Genomic DNA, 26,703 nt, shown 5'->3' on the forward strand with positions numbered 1-26,703 from the left:
CAAGAAGCTGGAAAATGGGCTCTCTTTTCATTGTTTACCTTCCTGGAGGCAACGGGAGGGATCTCATGTATCTGATATTACTAAACGAAGACGTCAGGCTTGGATTGCAGCGGTCAGACTCGGACTGGCACCCAAGGCGAGTGCAACGAAAGCGAAAAAAAGCACCCATCGGAGGTAACCCCCGCCCTGAACCAAACGAATCACGGACCGGTACCGGTCCGTGGCCAGGGGTTGCAGACTGCTGATTTACACCATGCTTGGAGCCCATAGCTTGTGAGCAGTGGTGCTACAACAATGCTAACGTGCACAAGATATTTGGTATAACATGACTGGTACTTAAAAGAGTGGCTTCCAGTGCCTTTGCAAAACACTGGTTTGAACTTGCTTCAATATCATTAATGCAGCTGCTCTTCTGCACTACTACAACAACAACTTGATGCATGCTCAATCGTCCAGGCAAGTTTGGGAATTCATCATCGTTACCCCACATAAGCTGGAAGAGGTGGCTGGGGAAAGAGAGATCTGGGTTCCTCTGCTTAGGCTGCTGCCCTCATGACCCAGACCTGGATAAGCAGAAGGATGGATGGTCTCTGCAAAATAAGTTTGTCCTTTTCTTCGTTTCTTTGTGTCCAGCCTAACATACAATTCAGTATAAGCCTTTTCCGTTTTACTTTGTCACCACTCACTTGCCACGTCTCCCAGTACTCCTGCCTACTTTCTTCATCTCCCTGACTATTCCACTTTTTCTTTGCTGACCTCTTCCTTTGACCACTTTGCTATATTTCCTTATTCTACTACCAGGTCTACCTGTCTGCTTTCCTTTGTCCAGAAAACACACTTTCTTGGATACACCTTCCCTGGCAGCTTCCCTCACCCTGTCATTTGGTAACTTTTCCCTACCACGCAGAGCCTGTCTCAACTTCTTCCTGAACTCCACCCAACATTCTTCCTTCTTCTTCCTACCTTCACGTACTGCTTCTTGATTTCTTGAGTCATGCAACAGAATAACAAGCAATGCCTCCTGGCTACATTTTCCTCCTCCATTCCTAATCCTTTCAGATTCTGTATAAGATATAGCCTACCTTTGTGCACCTTGCTACACTCCTTTTTGTCACCCTTTGTTCCCCCTTCTTCTCGAAATATGTGTTCACCACAACAATTTCCATTCCCCCCCCCCCCCCCCCCCCCCCCAAAAAAAATAAAAATAAATAAATAAATAAATAAAAACATCCAGTACTATTCGGCTCTCTTATTGCTTTGATCTGTATCCTCATGCTGGAAGCCAGTATCAAACTGCCTTTACTTTCTCTGGCAACTGATTGTTTGGAATTCTGCAAAAGGTGGATAAAATGTAAGAGAAAAATTAAGAAAGACAGGGTCTTAAGACGACAAAATTAATAAAGTGAGATGAAGAAGGGGAAAGGGTACAAGAAGGAAGTGTGTAAGACTGAGTGAAAGAAGGTAGCAGCTTAGAGTGAATTAAATATATAACCCTATATGTAGGGCTGACAGGAGTTGATGCCTCACGCCACACTGAAACATGAATAAAGTCATGTGCTGTCTCTTTAAACTATGCACAGCGGACCACAGGATAGAGGAGGAGTAGAATCAAGTCTGCCCAAGTATAACAAACCATTTCCTGTCTAATTTCCAACATTAAACATGTCAAAAAAAGCTGCCAGTGATTGCCAGCGCAGATCTATGAAGCAAATAATAATGTAACTAATAACAGTGTTTAGAAATATAATTAATCACTGATTAACCTACCTAACCATTTTTTCTCAGTCAAACAAGGGCCGTTGATGCCTTCAGACTGCTTTTTCTCTGATCAAACATTCAAAACCTTCATAATAATTGCTACTAGTTCTGTTTCTGTTACTATTGTATTCATAGTCATGTCGCTGTTTCAAGAATGCTGCAATTTGTGATTTCAGAGTCCACATATACAACCTGTCTTAAATGTGTTTCCCACTTTTTAAGTTACATATGACTTTATGTTTTACTTGAAGTCGAAATGTCTTTTATTTTGAAAAGCGGACCTCGCCGGACGTCCTTCCGGGTTTAACAGCTACCTTGATACCAGCGGGAGAAAGCTACTTGCAAGCAGATACACAAAGAGAGAGTGGAAGGATCTGCAGCTATGGGAATCAAACTGTACTACACCACTGTTACTGCCTCGAGGACGGTGAGTCAAGCAACCATAATTGACAACATGTACTGTTATATTTATGCTTTTAGCTCCGGTGGCAGCAGCTAACAGTCCAACAGACACACCCAGCACCCTATCAGTAGTAAGCTTCCTCCTGACTAACAGTGCAGCGGGCCTATGCCTAACTCACTGCCCCTTTATTGCATTATTGAAACGTCAGAGTTATTAGTGTGAAAGCTCGATAATCATTAAAGTTATCATTGGGAATTAAATTTAAACTTAAACGACCCGTAAAGACAAAGCAGGTTGCCTTATTCGACCTAGCTTCCCTTGCCTTAGTTGGAGAAAGGTGTTTTTATGAAGCAGCTTAGCTAGCAGGTTTTTGCGTATAATTCTCCTTAAAGCGCTTACTTATTCTAATCAGTGAAATTCTCATAGTGTTATTGTGGTGCATGAGGGGTGGTTCATAGTAGCGAACACAAGTATCCGTTTCCTGTACAGAGAGAAGCGCACCAAACTACATTTAAAAATCTGGCAGCTGCTTGTTCTCGCTAATTTAAACCATAACGCTAAGGCCTGATATAAACAGAGTGTATCTAATAGGTCAGCATGAATCTGATTTACTAAACGGCACATGTTTCGAAGGAATTTGGATTTTTATAAGCGGCACACCCAATCCTCTATCTTCTTGTTCCAGTTATTCTAGATCGACAGTTAGCCCGTAGGGAATCTGTAATAAAATACAAATGTTCTTTAAATTAGAGCTAGCTGGTATTTCACATGTATGCCGAAGTAACTAGTAGAAAGTCTAACGTTAATGCATCAAACCACTTTATGTTGTCATGTGTGTATTTGCTGTATGGTCAGTGCAGCAAATTCTTGGATTTTGTAATAGAGTTTGGTTCATAATTTTCCACAGAATATATAAAGAAGGACTAAATGGAACAAGGTGATGTCCAGACTATCTGCAGAAGTGTACAAACTGACATTGTACAACCTTTTTTTTTTTTTATTTTAACAATCCTTTTGCAGGACTTTTTTTTTTTTGAAGTTAGCTTGTACAGTGGAGTGGGACAAACATCTGGTATCTATTAGCTGTGAGGAAATGCACAGTGAAAAGGTTGTAACAGGCGTTCATTTTTAACTCTTGCATGTGCAGCATTGCCTCTAGCTACCTTTGTGGTGGCTGCGGTGTTCTACACCCGTCACTGTAGCATTTTTTTAACCTAACTTATTTTTAAAAAAAAATGATGATGCAACATTGTAGTTATTTAATGCTTGTCTATGTTTTACTTTTGCTTTTTTATATTAAGACTAATGCAATTCCTCAAAACATCTTATTATAATTTAACTGCAATGGCATAAGTGTACAAAACATTTCTAGAATCACCTCAGTAGCTCAGACCTACATTATTATGTCAGTGTTTCCAGTCAGCTGCAGCACACATGAAACTTCTCATAATTCAGAGATGCTTCCTAAAATTTTATGGAACAAATACAAGCAATTCCCCCTTTTTTTTTTTAGTTTAAGGAAATGAGACTGGGCTGTCTGTGTGTTGCCAGTTAGTGCTGTTTTTAGGTGTGGTCACATCCCCCACGCACGCACGCACGCACGCACACACACACACACACACACACACACACACTTCCTGAGTCACCCACAAGATAGCAGACTGTCTACTACATCTATTAATCATCACATTTGTGTAACATATGCAACATAAAGCTGCAGCTTTTTACTGGCAGAGCATCAAAAAAATTTCTATTACAGTGTTGTTCCTTTTGTTTTTTTTTTAAAAGAAGAAAAAAGTGTCTTGTTTTTTTCCCTTTAGGGAAAATAGCATTACCAGGTGTATCTGAACAGTCCTTCAGAGAAGTTCAGCCTTCATCTGCCTCTTGTTTTATCACACACTGACTAAAACACTTATCAGCTTCACAGCTATCATGATTTTGCTCTGCTAAGCTCTTGGAAATGTAGTCAGTGAACAGCAGATTGGAAACTGGTGTCACATGTCACCGTCTGCAAATTAAACACAGATAAATGAGTTGTCTGCCTCCTGTTAATTGTATTTGGGTTGATTAAGATCCTAAAACCCTTGTTTTGGCCTTTTTGGGGGGCTTTTTTTAATGCTAGGTGAAGTCTCAACAGGCAGAAGTGATACGAATCCTTGAAAGCAAAAGCATCCAGTACGAGCTCATCGACATCTCTGTGGGCGGGGAGCTCCGTGATGAAATGAGAAGCAAAGTGGGGGACCCGACGGCAGTCCCTCCCCAGCTTTTCAACGAACACCAGTACTGTGGGGTAAGGAAAACACACACACAGCCCTGTAAGCTGCCTGTAACAACTGAACATGTGTGAACACTTTTCAAAGTAAAGTCCACCTGCAGGATGATTTAATCATGTGGTTGTTAAATGCATGTGTCCCTCAAATTTTCAGTATATCAGTAATCAATATATCATTAAATGGTTAACGCATGTGTCAGTTGTTAGTTAGCCGTCGCTGTCAAATTGCTAAATGCCTTCAAGGAGGTTTGTTGAAGAGCATTTTTTGGGTTTTATTTTATTTTTCTCTCTTGAAAATTTGATATCAAAATTCCACAGTCACTGCTTCTCTACTAAGTTGTGCCAGTATTAAACTGGTTAATCATTATACGCCAAGGATATGTGTGTGCAAAACTGAATTAGCATAAAAAGATGCCTGCGTTGGTGCTGCAGCAGTGGTTTCAAAATCTCTGTATTTCTATTTGAGATTTTTCTTGGTTACATTCAGAATCTGATGTTGCCTCTGTGCTAACAGCAGCTCCCACTCTCTGCAAAAGGACCTGCAAACTCAGTCACCTTTAATGGCCACGGGGAAGTTTGATTTTCAAAACTTCAGCAGAAAGCCCTCTTCAATTCTCAACATAACGTAAATGGATCCAACAATAACTAAAGAGGATAAAAAGGAACACGGTGGAGACGATACAAGAACTTAATAACACGTAATAAACGATGCATTTAAAATATAAAAACTTTTGAATATATTTCAACAAATAGTCTTATGTTCTAACGTTCATTGTCATCCTCACAAATATCACATCAGGATGCAGGCGTACAGACACACACTCACATATTCTCACCAATAACGCAACGCTGAACTCACTGAAACAGTTGTTTTCCTTAACGGAGGTCAAGTTGTACAAAGTGAACAATACATTTACACGAGGCTCATGTGCTTTGCTTTTGATTTATCAGAGTGCTGCATTACTTCCAGCAGTTGTGGGATTGTGCTGCTGCTGGTTTGTTGTTTTGTGTACTTATTAACACTGTTGGCATTTTCTTCCTCTCGACAGAACTATGAAATGTTTTCCGAGGCAGTGGAAGCGGATACAGTGGAACAGTTTCTGAAACTGGCGTGAGGATGACGGAGTACCTTAACCCCATTTCCCCACCCGCCCTGTGTCCTATCAGAGTCCTGTTGTCCAGTCTCTCTGTCTCTCTCTTTCTCACTCTGCACCACTAGCAGTGACCACCCACTTTCAATGCCATAATGAAAAATGCCAAATATCATGAATACTACTAATCAGCAAAGACACATTCCCTGTAATGCACCAAATCACTCTTACTCTCTTTTTATGTCCTTTTTTTCTCTCCATTTGATTCCTCTCAGATCTTATTTTATCCATCTGACAGGCTAGTGTTAGTGCTCCTGGTCCATTAGGAATCAATGGGCTGTCTGAATATGCGGTAATTAGGTCGACTAATCTTGGCTGTGGCCAACTGATCGCCGGAGATTAAACTAATCCACTGGATGACAACATTTAACCCAGAATCTTCCTGATGTGGCAGGCAGACCAAGCACACCATCATCCATCAGTCTTAAGTACTTTTTGGCATCTTATTCTGTAGCCTTCAGGTTCCCATGTTGCACATTACAGCACACTGTTTGCACTTCATGTGGATGCAAATGTACAGCTAAGTAGCAAGGACTGTGAAGTCCCTCAATCCAATTAATTCAGAATTAGATCAGCTAAAAGACAGATTTTAGGTGAAGCTGGTTTTTGAGAATTTTGGTCCATTGGTCTCCTTATGTAGGATGGGAGCTGACCTACTTAAAGGAATGGTGCCACCAGAAATCAAGTGTGTGTTCTTCACAATATTACAAATAAAAGCTAAAAATAATTAGCTTGTGTGCGGTGCGTTAAAGCTACCGTCAAGTTTTTCTGTACCCAAAAATACATTGTTCTGTAAGTCTAATGCAACGACTTATACAGAGACAACTATTGATAACATTTTAAATGGTCCATTGTTTACATACATGTTTGCTAACTTGTAGGCTTGTTTTTTGTCTGTCTGCACATGGCACTCTACTGCCACTAATGTCTGTTGGCAGGATTGTGTATGACAGTGTCCATCAGCACAGTGCAAACCAAAGGCAGTAGAATTGGTGGACATAGCTGCTGTGGTTTGTGAAAGTCTCTTATGAAGCCTCGAGATGAGTGAGCTCATGGCTTTACTGCAGTATTATTCCACAGAATTACATTTTACTTCCCTAAACCAAGAAAAATAAAACACTGTGGGACGCCATCAAAGTAAACCTGCACGCTGAATTAAAAAAGCAATGTCTTTGGATTCTGGGCAAAAAACAATTAAAAAAAAAAAAAGGTTGATATCTTAACTGAACACCAAAGTATTACATATATATTTATAATTTATCTCCAATGGGCCAAACTTACTAAAAACTGGTTTACGCCTTAAAAAAAAAGTCAGTGGTCATACATTTCAATAAGCAGCTGCTTACGTTTTGCATCCAATAGAGTGGGATGACCAGATTTCTTTATGTTGCATTTGGTGCCAATTTATATCTGTAATACATTTTAGCTGGTGGATGCTCACTGCAGTGTTAGCACTTACCTGCCATCTTCTACATTTTCCCCTACTGTTCCTGTTGAACTTGAAAGCTTCATTTCTGGCACTGAGGGCTGCTCTGTGTTCATCAACACGGGGCAGAAAGATGCAAAAGAAATTGGAAGAGAGTTAAAAAAAACAAACAAAAGATCTGAGTGATCTGGCTTTCAACCGCGTATCTTCTCATTCCACCGTCTATTTCATCATACAGTTTCATCTGAATAACCTGGCATGAAGATGCAGTAATGTGACTATGCACTGAAACCCTGCCTCATTCTGAACACAGATGTAAAGGTGCAAGCAGACATGTTTGTACCGACCTGAATTAGTCTTACCAGCCTTAGGGAACACTCACCACATGGGAAAAATGAAGGCTTCACTTATCTGTGCTTTTTATGCATTCATGTTATTACGCTAATTATCATTAGTTTACTTATATTGATCATTCCATTTATTTTTTTTCCCCCTGTTTAACTGAGAACAGCCCAGTTTCCCTGTCTCACTCATAGCACCCGTCAGTCCCCCTCGCTGTCATACTCGTATTGTTACGGTTTGGGATCACCGACGATGACGGCCTTCACACACAATGTTTGTGCACTGTTTTGTAAGTTGATGGTTGTGGATGTTTGCCTGTTATTGATGTATAATCACTATGAATCATGGTTCAGACATTCCACATCTCTCTCTGAGCTCCTGCTTTGCTTTTGGACCAATTCCCCTTGGCCAAAAAAAAGAAGAAAATAGGGAATAAAATGCTGTTGTCTTCCAAGAAGATTGTGAAAAGTGATTTATGGGTTTAAAAAAATAAATGAATAAAATGGAGTTGAATCTACCTGTCTGGACTATTCTTATACACATCCCTATACATATTATCCGTTTGAGTGGAAGAAGGTCATTTTAATTTGCAGATAAGTGCTTTATTAATTTTTAGGCATCTTCATGCATGACACTCTTAGTTTCTTATTCTCAGTTTAAATGCACAACCAGCTGCATTTGGGTAATTCTCGAAGAAATGGACAACACATAAGAAAGGTGAAGAGTGAGAGCTAAGACATTGAGAAGGTTTACAAGACTGACCTGCTATGATTTATGGTTTGGAGATAGTGGCACTAATAGAAAGGAGGGGAGGTGGCAGATGTTAAGATTTCCATTGGGAGACACAGGATGAGAAATTAGTTTATTAAAGGGACAGTTTAGGTAGAGGAATTTGGAGAGAACCTAAGAGGAGTAAAGCTAAAATGCTTTGGACATGTGCAGAAGAAGGTAGAAGGATGTAGCTGGCAGGAGGGAAAGAAAGGAAGACAGCAAAGAAGATCTATGTACAGATAGGGTGAGACTAGAGGCAACTCCTAAAGGGAGGAGAAGAGGAAGAAGGAGAAATTGGTAACATTAAAATTCACATTGAAGTTTGTATGTAGTATGATGTCGTTTGAGTGCAATGGCTCATTTGCCAAAAGGCCAAAGAACTGAGTGAAGACTTAGGAGGACCAGGAAACCTATGACCCCTCTTTCATTCTGGAGGACTATAAATACCCCGGAGTTCACGCTGATAATAAAATGGACTGGGTTAAAAACGCCACTGCCAGGAAGGAAGTCGTTTCTATTTTCTAAGGCGGCTGTGATCTTTTAACATCTATCAGACAATGATCAGGATTTTTTATGAGTTTGTTGTGGCCAGTGCCATCCTCTATGCTGTTGCATGCTGGGGCAGCAGGTTGAGGGTCGCGGATGCCAACAGACTCAATAAAATGGTCCACAAGGTCACATGGTAAAGTGCTAGCATGACATGAACATTATCCATATGGGCATTGGGAATGATTTTTAATAATAAAAATTCAGAGTATAATTTCTTCATATCTTCATTGCGGCGCACATTTCTGTATTGTTCAACTTCTCAAAATCTGAAACTTGAAAACTAGTTAGTTCATTGTAAACTATCACGTTACAGTAAGCTAGCAAAAGTGGCAAAAGATCTACTGTATAAAAATAACTATTGAATGAACTGATGTTCGTATTTCCTTAGAACAGCTAGAGAGTTTATTTTGAAAATCGACACCGGAAGTTTCGCTGTTAATTTGTTGTCGCTAAGTACTGAGCCAAAGAAGGAAGCTCAAACATTTGACAGGTAGCTGCTAAGGTAACGTGAATATTCGTTATTTGAAATGTATTAATGGCACTTCTGTAAAAGAAAATTAATTTGACTAAGCTTATATGCGCATTACTCAGTGCTGTTTTTGTATGACCGTTGTAAGCAACACATTCATAGATTAGCTAGCTAAGCTAAGCTAGCTGAAAGCAGTGTGTTGACAGAATGTAGTTGAACGGGAGCCATAAACTTATAGAGACATATTAGCTTATGAAAAGCTCATTAAACCGGGACTTCTGTTTTATCTGATATCTTGTTTTCCCCTCTCTTTTCCTGCTATTTGTGTCAGCTGACACATGTTAGCTCCAACTCCTTGGTGTTTGTTTCTATCACAGGTGTTAGCAGGTGTTAATATTGCTTTTCGGCAGAAGTGCATCCTTATTGTCATCGTTTCGTGATCTGGATGAGTCGCTTTACACAGCAGAGACACTAAGCAGGACTTTATCATTTAAACTCAGCAGATTTGTGTTGTTCTCCTAACCCTTGATAAAACGGCTTTCATGAGAAACTTATTTAAAACCTGTTTACGATCTATATGAGACTATCTATTAATAAACTGCATAGATTTGTGTTACAGTTTAATTAATAAAAGACATCCTTTAGTTTGTCACTTTAACCTCCTAAGACCCGAACTCTTCCACAGCATGCATTTTTAATTTCTCTTTGATATTTGGGCTGATTGGGACCCGATGAATGTAAAAACAAAGAATTACCAGATTTATATATATTTTTTACCTGATTTTTGTTTCTAAGAAAATTGAGAGCCACATATGAGGATATTCGTTTAAAATTTCGATAGAACAGTAGCAGTATAATGAGAGCACAATTGAGTATTTTGGTCTAAATAACCCAAAATGTTTTGTCCACATATGTGGACGCCAGGTCCTAGGAGGTTAAGAGGCATGGCTGTCTATTTTTTTTGTAACTATATATTTTTACTGTCAGAAATCCAATTACAAAAACAAAACAAAACACCACACACTTTTCTTCAACTGCAGATATATACGTATAGGTTCATAGTTTGTTGGACAAGAACACATTTTTGGAAGTTGCTGTCAAACTATGGCCTTCCTAAGTCTAAGTGCTTGTTGTAAACTCTCTCTGTTTCCATTCATGAAAACAGATACCCGCTCCAGATCGTTCTTGACTTGTTTAGATCATCTGAATTTGTTTTTCTTAACCATGGAAATATTTATGTCATCATCTGCAATATAGACAATTGGCTATTTTATTTATATAGCAAATTTCATTATACATAAACTCAATTTGGTCACAAAGAAGATAAAATAAACAAATGGTACTATACACAGACACACACATACACAGCTATTGAATGCAAGTCTTTGGGAACAGAACAGTTTTGAGTATTTTAAAATATTTGCACACATGTAATTGATCTCAGGTCAGCAGGCAGCTTGTCCCAAAGAAGAGGACCACAGTAACTGGAGGCTACAACAACTGAGAGCTTTGTGGACTTCTGGACTTCACAAGTTTATGAAGGATTTTAAAGGTAATTCTATATTGCACTTAAAGCCAATGAATCCTTTAGTTGTCTTTTAGACTTTTAGTGTTGCTTTGCTGGCTTAGCAACACTGGTTTCTTTTTTTTTTTTAAGAACTGCTGTGCCAGTTTGTGGTACAAAAAATCTTTTACTGTATCTTGATAGTTTTATTTTATTATTTCAGCATGAAGGACAACTGTGAAACACACTCCATTTTACTTGTTTTTCCAAACTTTGTGTCACACCTTGAATAAAACACACCTTGTTTCTTGTTGCTGTGTGTGGAGCAACCCTGTCCATGTCTCTCTCAATCTCTCTTTTTTCTTCTTAACATAAAAAAACTTTCAGCAGCAGCTTCTCTCTTCATCACAAGCTGCTTTGTGGCATCTTGGCTCTCTTCTTTCCCTCATCTTCTTTAAAGATGATTAGCGACAAACCCCCTCCCCTCTTTTTTGCTAGCATTTCCCAAATTGCTGTTCAGTATTGTAATATTGGAAATGTGCATTTTTAGTGATAGAACCAGTTAATGTTTCAGTTTGAAACATTAACTGGTCATTGTTGCCACTGTAAATTTAATTAAGATCATCTCTTTTAAATGCTTTTGTTTTTCGGTCTCATGCAGTCACATGTAAAGATGAGCGTCCCAGACTACATGCAGTGTGCTGAGGACCACCAGACAGTACTTGTGGTAGTCCAGCCGGTTGGCATCGTTCCCGAGGATCAGTTCTTCAAGATCTACAAGCGCATTGCCAGCGTGAGCCAGGTGAACATCAGGGACTCCCAGCGCATCCTCATTCGCTACCGCCACCACTACCTGCCTGAAAACAACGAGTGGGGTGACTTCCAGACACACCGCAAAGTTGTGGGCCTCATCTCCATCACGACATGTGCCACGCCCAAGGAGTGGCCCCAGACGGCCGAGCGCTTCCACGGCCAGAAGGAAGTGTACAGCTCCACGCTGTATGACTCGCGGTTACTGGTATTTGGGCTGAGTGGGGAAATTACCGAGCAGCAGCGCACGGACGTGGCCTTCTATCCCAGCTTTGAAGAGTGCTCTGATGTGGAGAAGAGAGTGGAGGACTTTGTGGAGTCCATATATATTGTCCTGGAGTCCAAGCGGCTTGACCGTGCCACAGATAAATCCGGTGACAAGATCCCCCTGCTCTGCGTGCCCTTTGAGAAGAAGGACTTTGTGGGTTTAGACACGGACAGCAGGTGAGTCGTTCTGTCATCGCAGTCACATTATTTTGCAGGTCGGTGGTGTTGTCTGTGTCAGGTTGCTTCTAACATGTCAGCCTCACCTGGTCACAAATTCTCCTGTCAAAAATCTGTCTTTTGATTTTTGCTGTGTTCATGTTTGTTTGTTTACCTTGCTTTATTTGTCTTTCTTCTTCTTTTTTTCTTTCATACTGTCCTGTGAGTTTATTATTGGGTGCAAAAAGGTGAGACATTAGACTCATTAGTTAATCCACATCTATCCCATCAGCTTTAGCTTTGCCCAAAAGAACACTGCTGCTGTTCATTTGATGATGACTCCAAACCAAACTCATCACTCCTGCTCATTGTTCAGTCTATGAACCAACTGGGTGGAAATGGCTTAGTTGATATTATTGGCTTTGAATAACTGAATAATCAAAATTAAAGTAAGAGCACTTTGAATAAATAGTCTTTAAATGCAAGATAGTGGGGAAAAAATGAATCCTGAATGTACAGAAGTACTAATTAGCAGCACAACATTTTTGTTAATTTCACCAGTTACACACAGATTAATTCTACTTTCACAGTTGATTCTAAGAGAAGTTAAATAACCATGTTTCTAAGTATTTTCCCATTTACAAGAAATCCTAATTACTCCCATTATACCTGTCCTCCTGGCTCTGTGTGTAAACAAAATGAAAGACATTTTCCATTCTTTTCTTCTAATGAGTTACTGTTATTGATGACAGACTACCTAATTCAAAGTATGACTTTAGTGCCAAGCAGCAGCAGCAGCGTTGCAGTGCAAGAGGTGTGACACATGAGAAGTCAAATTTAAGCACAAAAGTAACTTAGGTGGTGTTTTTCCTAGGAAATGTTAAAAGTAGAACCATAGATGGTATAAAAAGTGTACATAGCTGTTGTGACATCTCCAGGTGGTTTGCGATCTGTTATTTTGAAGCCTCCAGGTGAGCATGTCCACCAATTCCATCTTGGTTTAAAAAAACTTGAATATTACTAGAAAAGCTGTTTACCTTTTTCCAAAAATCCTTTTTTTGTTTTTGGCTGGAATCAGGGTACTTCACTGATAATGAATTACTGTATTACTGCCTGTACACCACTTAGTGTACAGGCAGAACTCTAGACAAGTTACAGCTCTTTGTTTAATGTGTTTAAGCCCGAAGTCTGGAGAGTAGCTAGTTCAAGTTCATTGATAATGTTGAAACACAGCCATAGGTTGATTTAATATGTTTTACAAATATAATGTCTTAAGCCCAAAATTTAAATATATCTAATGCAGTCCAGTTGCTCATACAAACTTCTGATGGTGGACACAGATGTTATTAAAACAATTTATTTGTCAGTGAGATCATTTTTTGTTTTTAGGCTTTGCAAAAAACATTCTTATTTAACAATCAGCCATCTTCATACTTGCAAATGGGATGGGCAAAGCATTAAAAACAAACATAGGGGTCAAACTATTGAAGTCTGAATTCAAGGGTCATGGATTGCGCTAGACTGCAAGTTTAACCAACAGGGTAGCCACAGTGTTCATGTATCCATGAAATTCATAGATATAAAATCAATAATGAATGAAACTAAATGAGAAAAAAAGTCTGTTGTGTTGGCGTAATGAAACATAGACGAGACTTTATTTGCAAGACCTGTGTGGTTTGATCCTAATTACAGTGAAAATGGCAAAACCTTTTTAACAAAAGATCCAATTAAAACCTATCAAATTTAAGAGTATTAAAATTCATCATGGGAAACTTTATTTCAATTGTACTTTGACACATCCTTCAATTATGTTGCTGATTTTGGCCTCGTTAAAAGACTCTCAAAGTTACATTTACAATTATTTCAAAGTGCACTGATTAATGCCCTTTTCTCTTAATTATGATGAAGTACAGAATTCTTTCTGGTGAAATGCTTGAAAATCTTTCAGAAATGGCAGAATGATACCTGCTGATCAAAACCAAGCGTGTAGTGTGTGTTGTCTCAAAGTTTATACAATGTGCTTGTATTTATAGATGAATTGAATGATCACTCACCTTAAGATTGTTTCATTATTTGCAGCTGTATCTCTTTACATTGTGCAAAATTAATTAAAGCACTGGCTGCTATCAGCATCTTATGAGAGTCACTCGATGGAAATTGCTCAGCACAGTCTTAAAAACAGTATTTTCTCGTGATGCAAAAACAAATGAACTAATCCAGGATTATCCATGTTTACTGCTGTCAGCATAGCAGCAAACTGAAGGATATTTTACGTCAGAAGCTGGAGTGTCTCATCAGTTTCATGATATTTAAAAACAAGTGATAAAGAGGTGTGTAAGAACAATCTACCATTACCATATCCTAAATGATTAAATATATTGTTATTTTATATTATTATAAAAAGTAATGGTAATATACAGTAGTATTAGTAAGTATAACTGATGATCAGATTTAGTTGATAAGCAACTTGAACATGTTTGGAACATACTGGAACATGGCAAGCGTGTCACACTGAACCGATACTAAAGTCAAATCTGCTTGTGATCCACAAATAGATTTACCTCTGCCTGTTCTCTTTCTCCCAGGATGTCTGTGCCACAAACTCCCTTTTATTGCTTCTGGGAGGGTATGTCAGACACAGCAAGGAGCTGAGAAAATAAACTAGAAACATGGAGGATTTTTTTTTCTTTTTCTTTTTTGGCAGTTTGGTAAAATATGTCAACATAACCCGACTGATGGGATTTTGGTGCATTTGCTTACTGAGATTTGGAATGTTTACATGTGTGTGAGTGAACTGCCTTCACAAAAGTGCAGTTTTTATTGCAATACCTCTTGTAGACATCTGAAACCTATGCCGTGCAAAGATAAAAAAAAAACAACAAGAAAGAACTTCATATTATAATGATTACAAAGGCAAAAACTAACAAAAACTAAATATGAAACATTATCAATCCAAAAATCTAAACTGAAACAGGCAAACCCACCTTGCAAACTAACTGAATAGAAGGCAAAAACTCAAATTTAATATATAAATAAAAACAAATGCAAAACATTAAAAAGTCTATTTCTTTATTGATATTTAATGCTTGTACTTTTGGGGTTTTATAAATGCCTTTTTAGATGGTAAATACCAGGGTAGTAATTTTATGTTAATATTGTACAGTGTGTATGTGTGAAAACCATTAGCTGAATATTGGTTACGGCTGATATCAGCAGTATTGACCTGTGTCTCTGTATCTGCAAATACTATGATATTTATGACATTTTATCACTGATTTTTAATGATTGTTTACGTCAAAAGTGATAATATATATTATAAACAAGATTTCTTTGTTTCCCAGGCTTACAGTCTGAAATAAATGGATACCAAATATAATGCAAAATATAAAAAAATGTACCAAATAGTTATTTTAAAAAAAGGTGCTTTTAATACTGAAACATGAAGACACTGATGAAGGAGGAGCTGATAGTTTGGTCTCCTGAGCATTACATGTCATTGCTGCTGAAGTTCATCCCAGCTTTAGAAAGCATTTGGGAATAAGAAGGTGCTGTTTTGTGATCTGTCTGGCTGAATGGCACAGATCAGATCTCATCTCTTTATTCATGAGCTCATGTGCTACATTCCAGCCTGGCACAGCAGCTCCTAAGACACAAATCAGATGAAAGTTTCCATAACTGCAGATCTAGTTTGATATGTTTTTTTTTTATTACTAAGCAGTCTAGTTTCCTACCAGAAATAATTATCAGAGAGAAAACTGTTCACAAGCAGCCTGCTGAGCATTTGTATGAATATTTAAACTGCCCAAATGTGTGACACAGTTCTCCCAGAATAGCTGTTCCTGTAGATTTCTATATCCCTGCTTCTAGATGACACTCCTAAGAGAATTCTGCCCATGAATTCACTTCACCTGCTGATCCCTCATATTGTTTTCATTCAACCTCCTGTTTTTCAGACGTCTCAAATGTCTTGCACAAGGCAGCTAAGTTCCCTGTGTGTCCTGGTAAAGTTGTTACCTCCTGTGTGTTCTTGTGCAAGGCTAAAGGCCAAGGGGTGGGAGGACAGCTCATACTCTGTCCTTGTCTTGTTGCTCTCTTTTGTTTTTGCTCTCCCTCCTGATATATCCTCATTGTAGAAGACTCCCCACCCCCCTGCTGACATAGGAAATTACAACAGCATAAGTCAGAGTTGTTTTTGTATTCAAACAAATCAATTGCCAAAAATCGAAACATTTATTCCAGATTGAATTGACACACTTGATCCACCCTGCTGTTGTCTGAAGAAGTTTTTTTTCCTTCCTCTTTCTACTCGTTTCCCCTCAGGCATTATAAGAAACGATGTCAGGGACGGATGAGGAAGCACGTTGGGGACTTGTGTCTCCAGGCAGGCATGCTGCAGGACGCGCTGGTCCACTACCACATGGCTGTGGAGCTGCTCAGGGGAGTTAATGACTTCCTCTGGCTAGGTGGTAAGTTTGGGAGGAAGCAGACTTAATACTACAGTTGTTGACGAGAGTAAATACTATAGCCTTTGCTCGCCTTACAGGCAGATCTCAAAACTTTGAAGCAAATAATCATTAGTGCAAACTGATCTGAGTGTGTTGTGTATGTGTGTTTGTTTTTTTGTTTTTTTGTTTTTTTGTCTGCAGCTGCACTGGAGGGTTTATGTTCAGCCTCTGTCATATTCCACTACCCTGGAGGCACAGCGGGGAAGATGATGGGGCGCAAACAGAGTATCTCCCAGCCACTAGATGCAGGGAAACGCCACAGAGCAGGTGAGCACATCACTCTGTAATCGTGCTGTCAAGCGGTGGCCTTGATGACTGTTTTCTATGTGTGAGTTGTAACTGAGTGAGAATATCTCTACTGATCAGCAGCGCAAACATTGCTAAGCTTTGCTTGCTCAAGAAAGCTGCTTACTTTGTGTGTAGAGTACCTCCTCAAACCTCCAAAGCTTTTCTCACCTAACCCGATGACTGCTAATTTACAGTTAACATCATTTATTCTGCCTGCCCTGTTATTAACTTGCTTTTAACTTGCTCTAATTTTAACACAGCTTTGTGTATACCTTAAGTTAACTGAATCTGTAGACCGTCTGCTAAACACAAAGACTATTAAAACGCATTTGTCTGAATGAATCTGAGGATGTGTGGATTTAGGATTGGAATTTTTTTTTCTCCCCCTAACAATTAATTTCCAGATAGTTTTAAGTATTTATAAACTACATAAGGCTGTACAACAGCATTAAACAAATGATCAAATTAAAATAACTAAAAAAGGGAATTTCAGTGACAGTAAAAATGTAACAGCAAACAAATTAAAGCTAAATGTTCAGTAAAAAGGAATTCAGCTATGCACTAGGGCTGCACAGTTTTATTTAATTTGAATCTTGAACACGATTTTAGCTCTTAACAATTAAATAATTGAGTACTACTAAAAATGTATGCTCCGCAAACAGAACGTAAAGGAAAATGGAATCGGAGAGCTCCCTAAATGAGCGTCTGAGTATTTGCCTGCCTGTCCCCTGCACTGTGCAGCTAGAAGTTTCCTGATTGTTGACTGGATGAGTAACACTGAATTAAAGACAAATGCACAAGAAAGTTCAAATATCTGGCACAGCAGAAGGCAAAGAGCTTGTCCTGCGAAGCAAAATATCATCTATTTGGCAATACTTCGTATTATTTAGTTCAATTTAGTGTTTATTCATTTTAGTGTTTGTGCCACAACTAACTTACTCAAACACCTGAAAACACTTTACAAACTGCATGAAACTATTTCCAGAAACAGAGAGGGGTCTCATGTCGCTATGAGTTTTAGTCCCGTCCGTCTGAAAATATGTCTTTTAAATAAAAGGAATGTAATGCAATGTAAATGGCCTGTATTTGTATAGCGCTTCACTTAGTCCCTAAGGACCCCAAAGTGCTTTACACATCCAGTCATCCACCCATTCACACACACATTCACACAGTGGTGATGGCAAGCTACATTGTAGCCACAGCCACCCTGGGGCGCACTGACAGAGGCGAGGCTGCCGGACACTGGCGCCACCGGGCCCTCTGAACACCACCAGTAGGTGAAGTGTCTTGCCCAAGGACACAACGACCAAGACTGTCTGAGCCGGGGCTCAAACCGGCAACCTTCCAATTACAAGGCGAACTCCCAACTCTTGAGCCACGATCGCCCGTAAGAATGAAAGTCGTACCCTGCGCTGATTTAATTTTGTGTTAAGTTTGGTGATTTTTTTTTTTTTGTATGTATGTATTAGGTTGATAAGGTGGAATACATTTATTTTGACGCAAATAATCTCACACTACATTGGCGTTAATATGTTTTGTTTTTGGCAATAAAATGATTGATTAATCCTGAGAAATCATCAAAATATCAGTGTTGTAAGTAATCATGATTATCATTTTGAGCATAAGCGTGCGGCCCTGATATGTACAGTATGAGCCAGAATTATTCTAGGTTTTGTACTGCTTAAATATTTTGTTTTCCGAATCTGTCAAAAGTAGAGTTCTTCTTTTCAGTTTTATTCAGATATATTTCTTTATTTTTTGAAGATGATCAGTTTGGGTTTATTGGTTTCATTAATAATATTAAGTTGAAGTTTGTTTTATTTTATAGCACATTTCATTACAGCAGCAGTGTTGACCAAGGTTCTGTACAGAACTACAAAATAACTAGTACCAAATAACTTAAAATATTAGCATCAAATAACTCTCACACTGTATTATAAGCCAGTGAATACAGTTTGTTGTTAAACAGACAGTTTGTTTATTGTGATGAGGAGAATGAAATGAGATTTTGAGCAGGTGTTGCGATTCAAATGCAGCACTTTATGAAGGCGGCATACTGCCTCCCTCCCTCAATTACTTTTGCACCAGTGCCTCCTCATGTTTGCAGATTTTACACATTTGGCCTAATTCACAAAGAGTAAAATATACTATTTGTTTATTACTTTGTTAAGTTGTGTAAGTACACAACTTTTTTATTACCATTGCACATGCTCTGTTTCGCACATGGTTTTAATGAAATTTAATCAACCTCCATATAGTTACAACCACTTTGTATTACATATTATAAGTACTACTATGCATAAAATGTAACATGTATGGCGCTCTTATGTAGTTTAATATAGAGTTAAAATCCTACTATAGTGTGTATAGCGGTGTAGTATATCAATGAGCCAGAGTGTCAGCAGCTGCAGCAGTGTAAATGTTTGGAAGCTTAACACAAAGCTTTATTCACCACACCTTATTGAGCTCAAAATTGTTTGTCATCACTTAATAGCATGTTGATTGGCCGATGAATGAGCAGTGTCAATAATACAGCTACATGCTCAGAGTGTTTCATGGCAAACCAGCAGCAGCCATTTTTGCAAATTGTTGGGACTAACACTGCTAACATTGCTCCCTGCGTCATGGAGTGAATCTGCATTCTCTCTCTCTGTCTGTAGGGGCTCAGGAGGTTCTCATTGATCCAGGTATGGAATGTATAACCAACTTAGCTCTTCTGGACAACAATTTGCCTGCTTGCTTGTGATCACACGTGCCCTCGTTTGCATCTGTTTTTATATCACTCTTCATCCTTCACAGTCACCACCTTGATTTATATAGTTTGTTTCACAAATCACCCGATGTATTTCTCCCTCCTGTGACAGATGTTCTCCTCTGTTGGTTTGGTTTCACCATTTTTTTTTTTCTCCTCACAGCCTCACTTTCAGTCACCAGATCTTTAAATGACCTCTCTCAGTTGCTTCCATTCCTTATTTATTGACCCATTAATAATACCAGCTTACATCTTACTCTTGATTACGAAAGAAAAATAATTGAACCCTATCAAAATGATTTAAAGCAATTGCTTACTAGAATATTTCTCTTTGAAGACTGTTGTTGCTCCAGCAGGGGGCAGTCAAACACCAGTCGTGCAGACTTCCTGCTTACTAAACGCTCACTGTTGCTGAATCTGTCACTATATTAGCAAATATATTCTATTATATTTTGTGTATATTTGTATCTTCGCTAACTAAAACATTACACAGTGTGTTGCACTGTACAATCATTGCCCCTTCATGATGCAAATGTCATTTGGTCAGCATCACATCGTATACATTGTGACAGCATCACAGTCACACACACAGGTCAGTGTGTATTCTAATCAGATTTGGCTTAGAGAGGCCCTCTGCACTTTCATTTAAAGACTAACAGGTAAGTTTACCTGTGGCTGTGTTTATATCTTATTGTTAATTTCACCCCTTCATGTTTTAGTTCTTTTAAATTGGAAAAATGGGATAAACACATTTGGTTCATCACCCTGTGGGTTTTCAACAATATTTCAATCCATTACTGTAACGTGGTCTGTGTTATGTAATATATTTGAAAGTATTTGTGTTGACGGGGTGTCCAGTACTCTTCCTTTAAAGAGTTTTCTCTTCTTCCTTTGTTCACTCTGTTTTTCCTTCCTTTCCTTTAGTAGCAGACCAGAGTGATGCACTGTCTTCTGTTTCTTTGCTGTACCAATCTTATGCTGTCCTGTTTTGACTGTAGGAGCCCTCACAACCAACGGCATTAGTGCGGACACCAGCACTGAGATTGGACGAGCAAAGAACTGCCTGAGTCCTGAGGACATTATCGAGAAGTACAAAGAGGCCATCTCCTACTATGGAAAGGTACTGCCCGAAGTGTACACGGCTGTTAAACCAGGTCCCAACCAGTGTGGTTGTTGTTGGGTTGGCTTGAGGATAAAAGATTATTTTGCTTGATTTTTAGTTGGATCTTAAACATGAACTATTTTAAAATTGCTGTATAGATGATTACAGTAAAGCTTAATTGTCATTCAAAATTCCCCAATGAATTCCTTCACTAACAAGCAGGCCGTACATTTTCAATAAGAGTCTTCAGGGGACTAAACAAGGACAAGATGAGCTTCTTTCTAGCTGCTCCTTTTTTTTGTAAGCAGTTGCCACAGCTGATGGATCTGCAATTTTTTGTTTGGCACTGATCTTTATGCTGGATGCTCTTATTGATGCAACCCTCACAGGAATTTGTGTCTCCTTCTGCTCTCATACCAGAGCACAGAAGCCCTGTGACAGTGATTAGTCCCATGCAAATCAGCATTTCTGTGATATCTGCCTTTCTGTTGGATACTTCCGGAGGCTTCATGCAATTGATTCTGAAAGTTTGGAGAACATTTTGGGCCACATGTTGTTTCCCAGCATGGAGGACGATGAGATTGACAGCACACATGGCGGCTTTTAGTGAGGAACGCAGAGGAACAGTTAATATATGACAGCCTATATTTAGTAACATAAGGTCAGTGTCACGCAACCAGGCACTTTTCCATCAATAGCTGTCATTATGTCCAGCCATTGTCAGAACCTTTTTGGTACACAGACTTGCTCATCTCATGTAAATGATCTGCATGAATGCAGTCATGGGGGATCAGTAGGGCTTCAGAGGTGCAAACATAGCATGAAACTGATTCATATAAATAATCACTAATATTTAAATGTGTCTCTTAACATTTCGATTCAGTTGTCTCAATAAAGGCTTTGAAAGTTAATAATATCTTATTAAAAACTCTCTTGCTTGGTCTAGGCAGTAATGTTAGTCATAACATATTCTTGCATATGATGTAGGCTGAGATATTAAACATTTTATGTATAGTATATATAAAACGGCATAATATCTAACTCCAGCTCATATAATCCTGTGATTTTCCACTGTACTTTTACAGTACTGCTAAGAATGATGTAATATTAGATTGCTGATATGTGGTTTTAACGTCTTAAACTTGATGAAGCCTACAGAATAGACTCTTAGCAGAGAGCCACAGATGCAGTAGGGAGGTCCTAAAGAGAGATTTTTAGCTATTGAAACAGCAAGAAAAAGTACTAATGGCAGCCTTGTTCTTTAGATCAAAACACCCTCTGCAGATTAAGAGCATTTATTCTCCTTTAATTGTACATGATAAGCAGCAAGTCCTGCCTGGGGCTGCACTTGTTCTCCAAAGGTGCTTTAGTTTATCTTTATTGAGGCTGTTCTCTTGATATTAGACTTGGTAAAAATGAGATGAGTGACCATCTAGAGGTCTGTGCTAAGAAGCAGCGTTGGACACTTGGCAAGATAACCTCGTGTTTTATCCTGTGGTTTCACTGTATCAAACTACTTCGTCATGGTGCATTGTCATATAAGGATGAGTAAGGGGTCAGTGCATGCAAAAACACCACCTACTGCCTGATCACTTCTCTGGATCAACAGAAAACCTCTTTGGGCCTTGGCATGCAGATAATCTCCAAAAACTAAATATGTTTTTTTCTAACTAAAACTTTTGTCTCCCCTCTGTTTTTTTTTTCCTTGCTGACTGCAGACATTTCTAAAGTTATTTCTTTGTTCTAGAGTTATAAAGCAACGTAATCCTAAAACAGAGAGCACTAAAGCCTTGTGCATGTTGATTTTATATGAAATTTGCAAGTCAGCCTGCAACTGCTTTGAATTCTGTTGTTTATCTGTTGTGTACTCTCTCTCAGCCAGTTTTAATGCCATCAGGCCTGCAGTGGAAAGAATAGGGCAAAAACTCTCTTACGTGCTGAAAGAATACATCTAACAGCTCGCTCATTTAATTAGTTATTATAGCAGGAGCTCCCAGTGCTGTAATGATTGGTTATTTACACTGATAAGTCCATTAGATTATGTGGTCAGCATATTTTTGCCAGATTTCCCTCCTGGTTTTATAGTTACTAGTATTTACATTAACTGATGCAGTTAATACTACAGCTACATACAGCGCTTTCCTGACAGTGCTGCTTGGCTGTAGTAGCTGTCATGTTGATGGTGTATATTACGAGTTTAACCTGATATTTTTCCTTTCCTGTAGTTCTGTTATTGTTTGTGAAATGATCTGCTCTGTTGCCAGTAGACCAGTGCTTGTTTGTGATTGGTTACATGCTGCAAAACCTCAGTCTTAATTATGTGGTTAACCCTGGTTTAACTTACAGAGTTGATAAGCACCTTCTTGTGAATAGTGGTTTAGTGAAGGGTAATTGAAGCCAGATTAAAAAAAAGATATGCTGAGTATCCCGATCTTGCTTCATAGTACAAGCCGCAGAGCTCCAGGTTAATGGGTTGTGTTTTTGACTTGAATGGGGAATCAGATTAGAGAAAATAAAGGGTATTTTTAAATACAGCCATTCAGTCTTTAGACTAATGCTCACACAAAACCTGGTAAGCAGAAATGTAAGTGTCGTAAGCTGTGTAGTAATATTTATTGATTTCAGCAGGGGGCAGTATTTTATTTTGTTTGAGTTGTTAAGGACTTGTGCATGCTGACAGTAGCTGTTTGTTATTATTGCTATACTGAAGCTTCATGGGGGCAAGCATGGGGGCATGTGTAGATAGTAGGACTAGAAGCTTATTAGTCAGCAATAACGCACTCCTGCACACAGAAAAGTTATTGTACAGGTTCCATTTATAGCACAATGTACTTGGACCCAGTACAAAGTCCCTAAGAATACTATTAAAGTATCTTTAATGGTTAGGGGAAGCCGAATAGGCTCATTATGCTTCCAAACTATTCAGAAGCAATCCTGCTCTTTATCTTCATTATTATAATTGCCTCTTTGCACTGACCTTCTTTCAGCCGTTTTACCTGTAACTAGTTCATTCAGAATTAAATTACATCTCAACACAGAGCCATTCAGATATTAATTGAATTTTAATAAAGAGACAATGAGGGTGGAAGTGGAAGGAAGTTGAGGGACGGTGAGGTTTGAGAAGAGAAGAAAAGAGGGGGAAAAAGGGGGCAAACCAGTAGCAACTGCTCAGCTTTTTCAGCAGAAACTGAGTAATGGTTGGGAATTCCTGAACGTAGAACAATAGGAGATCCAAGTTATCACACTGGTCCATCTTCCCACATTCGTGTTGACTGATGAATACGGTCATATGTTAATGAGAGAACATTCTCCCTGATTATGTGGTGGGTTGTAAAACTCAAGACGACTCTGATCGACTGTTCATTATTCATTAACACCGAGCCTCCTCCTGCCCCTTACTCCTCCTCTTATCTTTCGCAGTACAAGAACGCAGGTGTCATCGAGCTGGAGGCCTGTGTGAAAGCAGTCAGGGTGCTGGCTATTCAGAAGAGGGCCAGAGAGGCTTCCGATTTCCTGCAGAATGCCGTTTACATCAACCTGGGACAGGTACGCCATCTGACCGGGAAATAAAAGCTTTCCCAGCCGCACGGGATGATTAATATGACCACTGGCTCTGTGGTGGACAGTTAAATCACAGGACCTTTAGCAAAAAGACACTCTAAAATGGGCTTTTTTGGTCTTAGCTCTTTATCATTAGATTAATACATTTATTTTTGTGTCTGAATTTTTTGCTCATACGACTTTGAGTCAGTGAAGTTCTTCCAGGACACCTTTGAGTACACTGATTCACACTTTTTTTTTGTTCTCCTGTTGTGTGAAAATGCTTCGGTTTTTCTGTTTTGTTTTTTTTGTTTGTTTTTTTTTGCATTTGTCATTGAAATTTTCCTCCTGTGTCATTGTTATTATTGTTCAGTGTGATGAAATTGTTCTTAACAATTTTTATCTAGCGTCAAACTTCCAAAACCATTTAATGGAACAACTTTTTAAATGACGTGATTTTCTTTTCATTTGGTTGACGTTGGAAAGACATGTTAAAGTCACAGTGTGTAAAATCTCACCACTAGATGTCAGTAGATTGCAGTCAACTTCATCTAGTGTTCATATCCCTCCCATTTCTAGAGCACAATCCTAGCTACGGTGGCCTCTGTAGGACAATCACATTTTGGTCAGTCAGGAGGGATTAAAAATGTCAAAATTAGATGGCTCACATCTGTTATGAATTACAGCTGGCGTATTTGTGTATAGAGTTTGTGTATAGAAACATTTTCATTCACAAAAATCTCCAAAAGTGGATTCTGTTCATCGGACGTAGCGTTTTGTGGGAGAAACGTTTCGTCACTCATCCAAGTGACTTCTTCAGTCTCAGCTGACTGCAGGTTTCCCCAATCTTATAAACAGTACATTTGCATAATGACTGAAACCAGCCCACTGAAAGGACAATGGGCCTTTCAGTGGGCTGGAAAGGTGGGCAGATGAACAGAATCAACTTTTGGAGATTTACTTTGCTGGATGATTGAGAATGCATATTCACAAAATGTTTTAACATGTTTAAAAAATCTCAACACTAAGCAGTAAATCGTGAATAAAAAACCTGATATATGTATTTAAATAATACATTTTTACCCCAAACTCACTTCAAAAACTGCAGCACAGTTCTTCCATAGTGAGTGTAGGCTGTCAGTCACCTATCAGTATGCTGGGTGTTCACGTCTATTTAATCTAGAGCAGGGTGTAAAACTGAAAGGAGTGATAGGAGTCGAGGAGTCAGTGAAGCTTACTTCCGTCTGGAAGTGATACTGAGGTGAGTTGTTGAGGATAACCTGAACTCTTCTGTGGTTAAGCACTGCTGTCTTTGCAGCTATTAGCTGGTGTTAGTAAACTTTCTTTGAAGTGGATCTAAAATTGCTTGACTTGGATGCTTGGCAAATAAACAATGTGATGAGTATAGTGAATGTGTTGATCATTTTTAGGACGCTTGCACCGTAACGTTAGCTGTCAAAATGTTATCTTATAGCCAGCTGCTGCTGTTTAGTCGCTTGTTGTCAGCTTTCTAGAGACAGAACGATTTCATGAGTAGTTTCTTGACAATACGTAATTGTGACAATATCAGGAATAAATAGGGATCTTATATGCATGTCTTTGTGAGATAGATGACCTCAGATCAGGAGATGAGCTGACGAAAATATACGGGTAACAAATAGTGTAAAAGAGCTAATTATGAGCTTTAAATTAAGTAACTTATAAGACAACAGACACTTTTCCTGTTTATTAATAAATGAAACCATGACATCATTAATCTTAAAAAACATCTGTACAGCTGCAGGACTCTCTAGATCCAATACAAACATAGATCTAAGAGCAGTGTCATTGAGATAAGTTCATGCTGTAAACAATTTGTAACCAAATTTAGTTGTCCAGGAATGTCTCCTTTTCCCCCCTTTTTTCCAATGAGCTGGGCAGACAGCATTTTCACTTTTAACTAAATCTCAGTGTTTTAATGTCAGGCAAAGTTGTCGTTTCATCATCTTTCATCAATGGGTTTGGAATATTAATGCTGCCCTCTTGGTACATTAGAAGACACTGATAAAAAGATGCCCCAACAGAAATCTGTGTTTGATCAATTATATATCTACCTGACCTGTGATTGGCTTACAAAGTGGTCGTGATGTCACAAGAACACTTTTAAACAAGGTGATCTCACCATAATTTACTTCCCTCGCGCCTCTGAATATCAAAGCATGCACATGTATTGATTGATAAGATGAGGTGATTTTAAAAAGTGAATTTTCCAGTGCAGGAAGACATAATGGTGTTTCTCTCTTCACAGCTGTCAGAGGAAGAGAAGATTCAGCGCTACAGTATCCTGTCTGAGCTCTATGAATTGATTGGATTCCATCGAAAATCAGCTTTTTTCAAGCGTGTCGCTGCCATGCAGTGTGTAGCTCCCACCATCCCAGAGCCTGGCTGGAGGGCCTGCTACAAGCTGCTGTTGGAAACGTTACCTGGGTACAGCCTGTCACTCGATCCTAAAGACTTCAGCAAAGGTAGGCTTGGTCACATGGTGGCTGAATAATATGTGGGCATAACAATTCACATTGTTTGTTTCAAGAACAAACAAACAAAAACCTACGGGCCATTCTTGTCCAGTCTCCAAACACATCTCTAACTACTTATCTCA

The 26,703-nt window shown here is 38.8% G+C and overlaps 2 protein-coding genes across 2 annotated transcripts in view; both read left to right on the forward strand.

The window, feature by feature from the left end:
• The first annotated feature begins 2,041 nt into the window (after positions 1 to 2,041).
• sh3bgrl3 (SH3 domain binding glutamate-rich protein like 3) lies at positions 2,042 to 7,869 on the forward strand. Its single transcript, XM_006795260.2, has 3 exons — positions 2,042 to 2,185; positions 4,284 to 4,451; positions 5,483 to 7,869. Exons 1-3 carry the CDS (start codon positions 2,141 to 2,143, stop codon positions 5,546 to 5,548), a joined length of 279 nt encoding a protein of 92 aa, XP_006795323.1. The 5' UTR covers positions 2,042 to 2,140; the 3' UTR covers positions 5,549 to 7,869.
• Positions 7,870 to 9,092: 1,223 nt separating this feature from the next.
• trappc9 (trafficking protein particle complex subunit 9) overlaps positions 9,093 to 26,703 on the forward strand; it is a 242,273-nt gene continuing 224,662 nt past the window's right edge. The window contains exons 1-9 of the mRNA XM_087835023.1: positions 9,093 to 9,174; positions 10,586 to 10,693; positions 11,307 to 11,899; positions 16,199 to 16,344; positions 16,525 to 16,650; positions 19,332 to 19,358; positions 20,422 to 20,543; positions 23,946 to 24,071; positions 26,353 to 26,569. Of these exons, the coding sequence (XP_087691149.1) occupies positions 11,319 to 11,899; positions 16,199 to 16,344; positions 16,525 to 16,650; positions 19,332 to 19,358; positions 20,422 to 20,543; positions 23,946 to 24,071; positions 26,353 to 26,569 (1,345 nt within the window). The 5' untranslated portion in view covers positions 9,093 to 9,174; positions 10,586 to 10,693; positions 11,307 to 11,318. The remainder of the gene's footprint in view (positions 9,175 to 10,585; positions 10,694 to 11,306; positions 11,900 to 16,198; positions 16,345 to 16,524; positions 16,651 to 19,331; positions 19,359 to 20,421; positions 20,544 to 23,945; positions 24,072 to 26,352; positions 26,570 to 26,703) is intronic.

This window comes from Neolamprologus brichardi, chromosome 22, assembly GCF_056152115.1.
Source record: "Neolamprologus brichardi isolate AB-2024 chromosome 22, ASM5615211v1, whole genome shotgun sequence".
Classification (NCBI taxonomy): Eukaryota; Metazoa; Chordata; class Actinopteri; order Cichliformes; family Cichlidae; genus Neolamprologus; species Neolamprologus brichardi.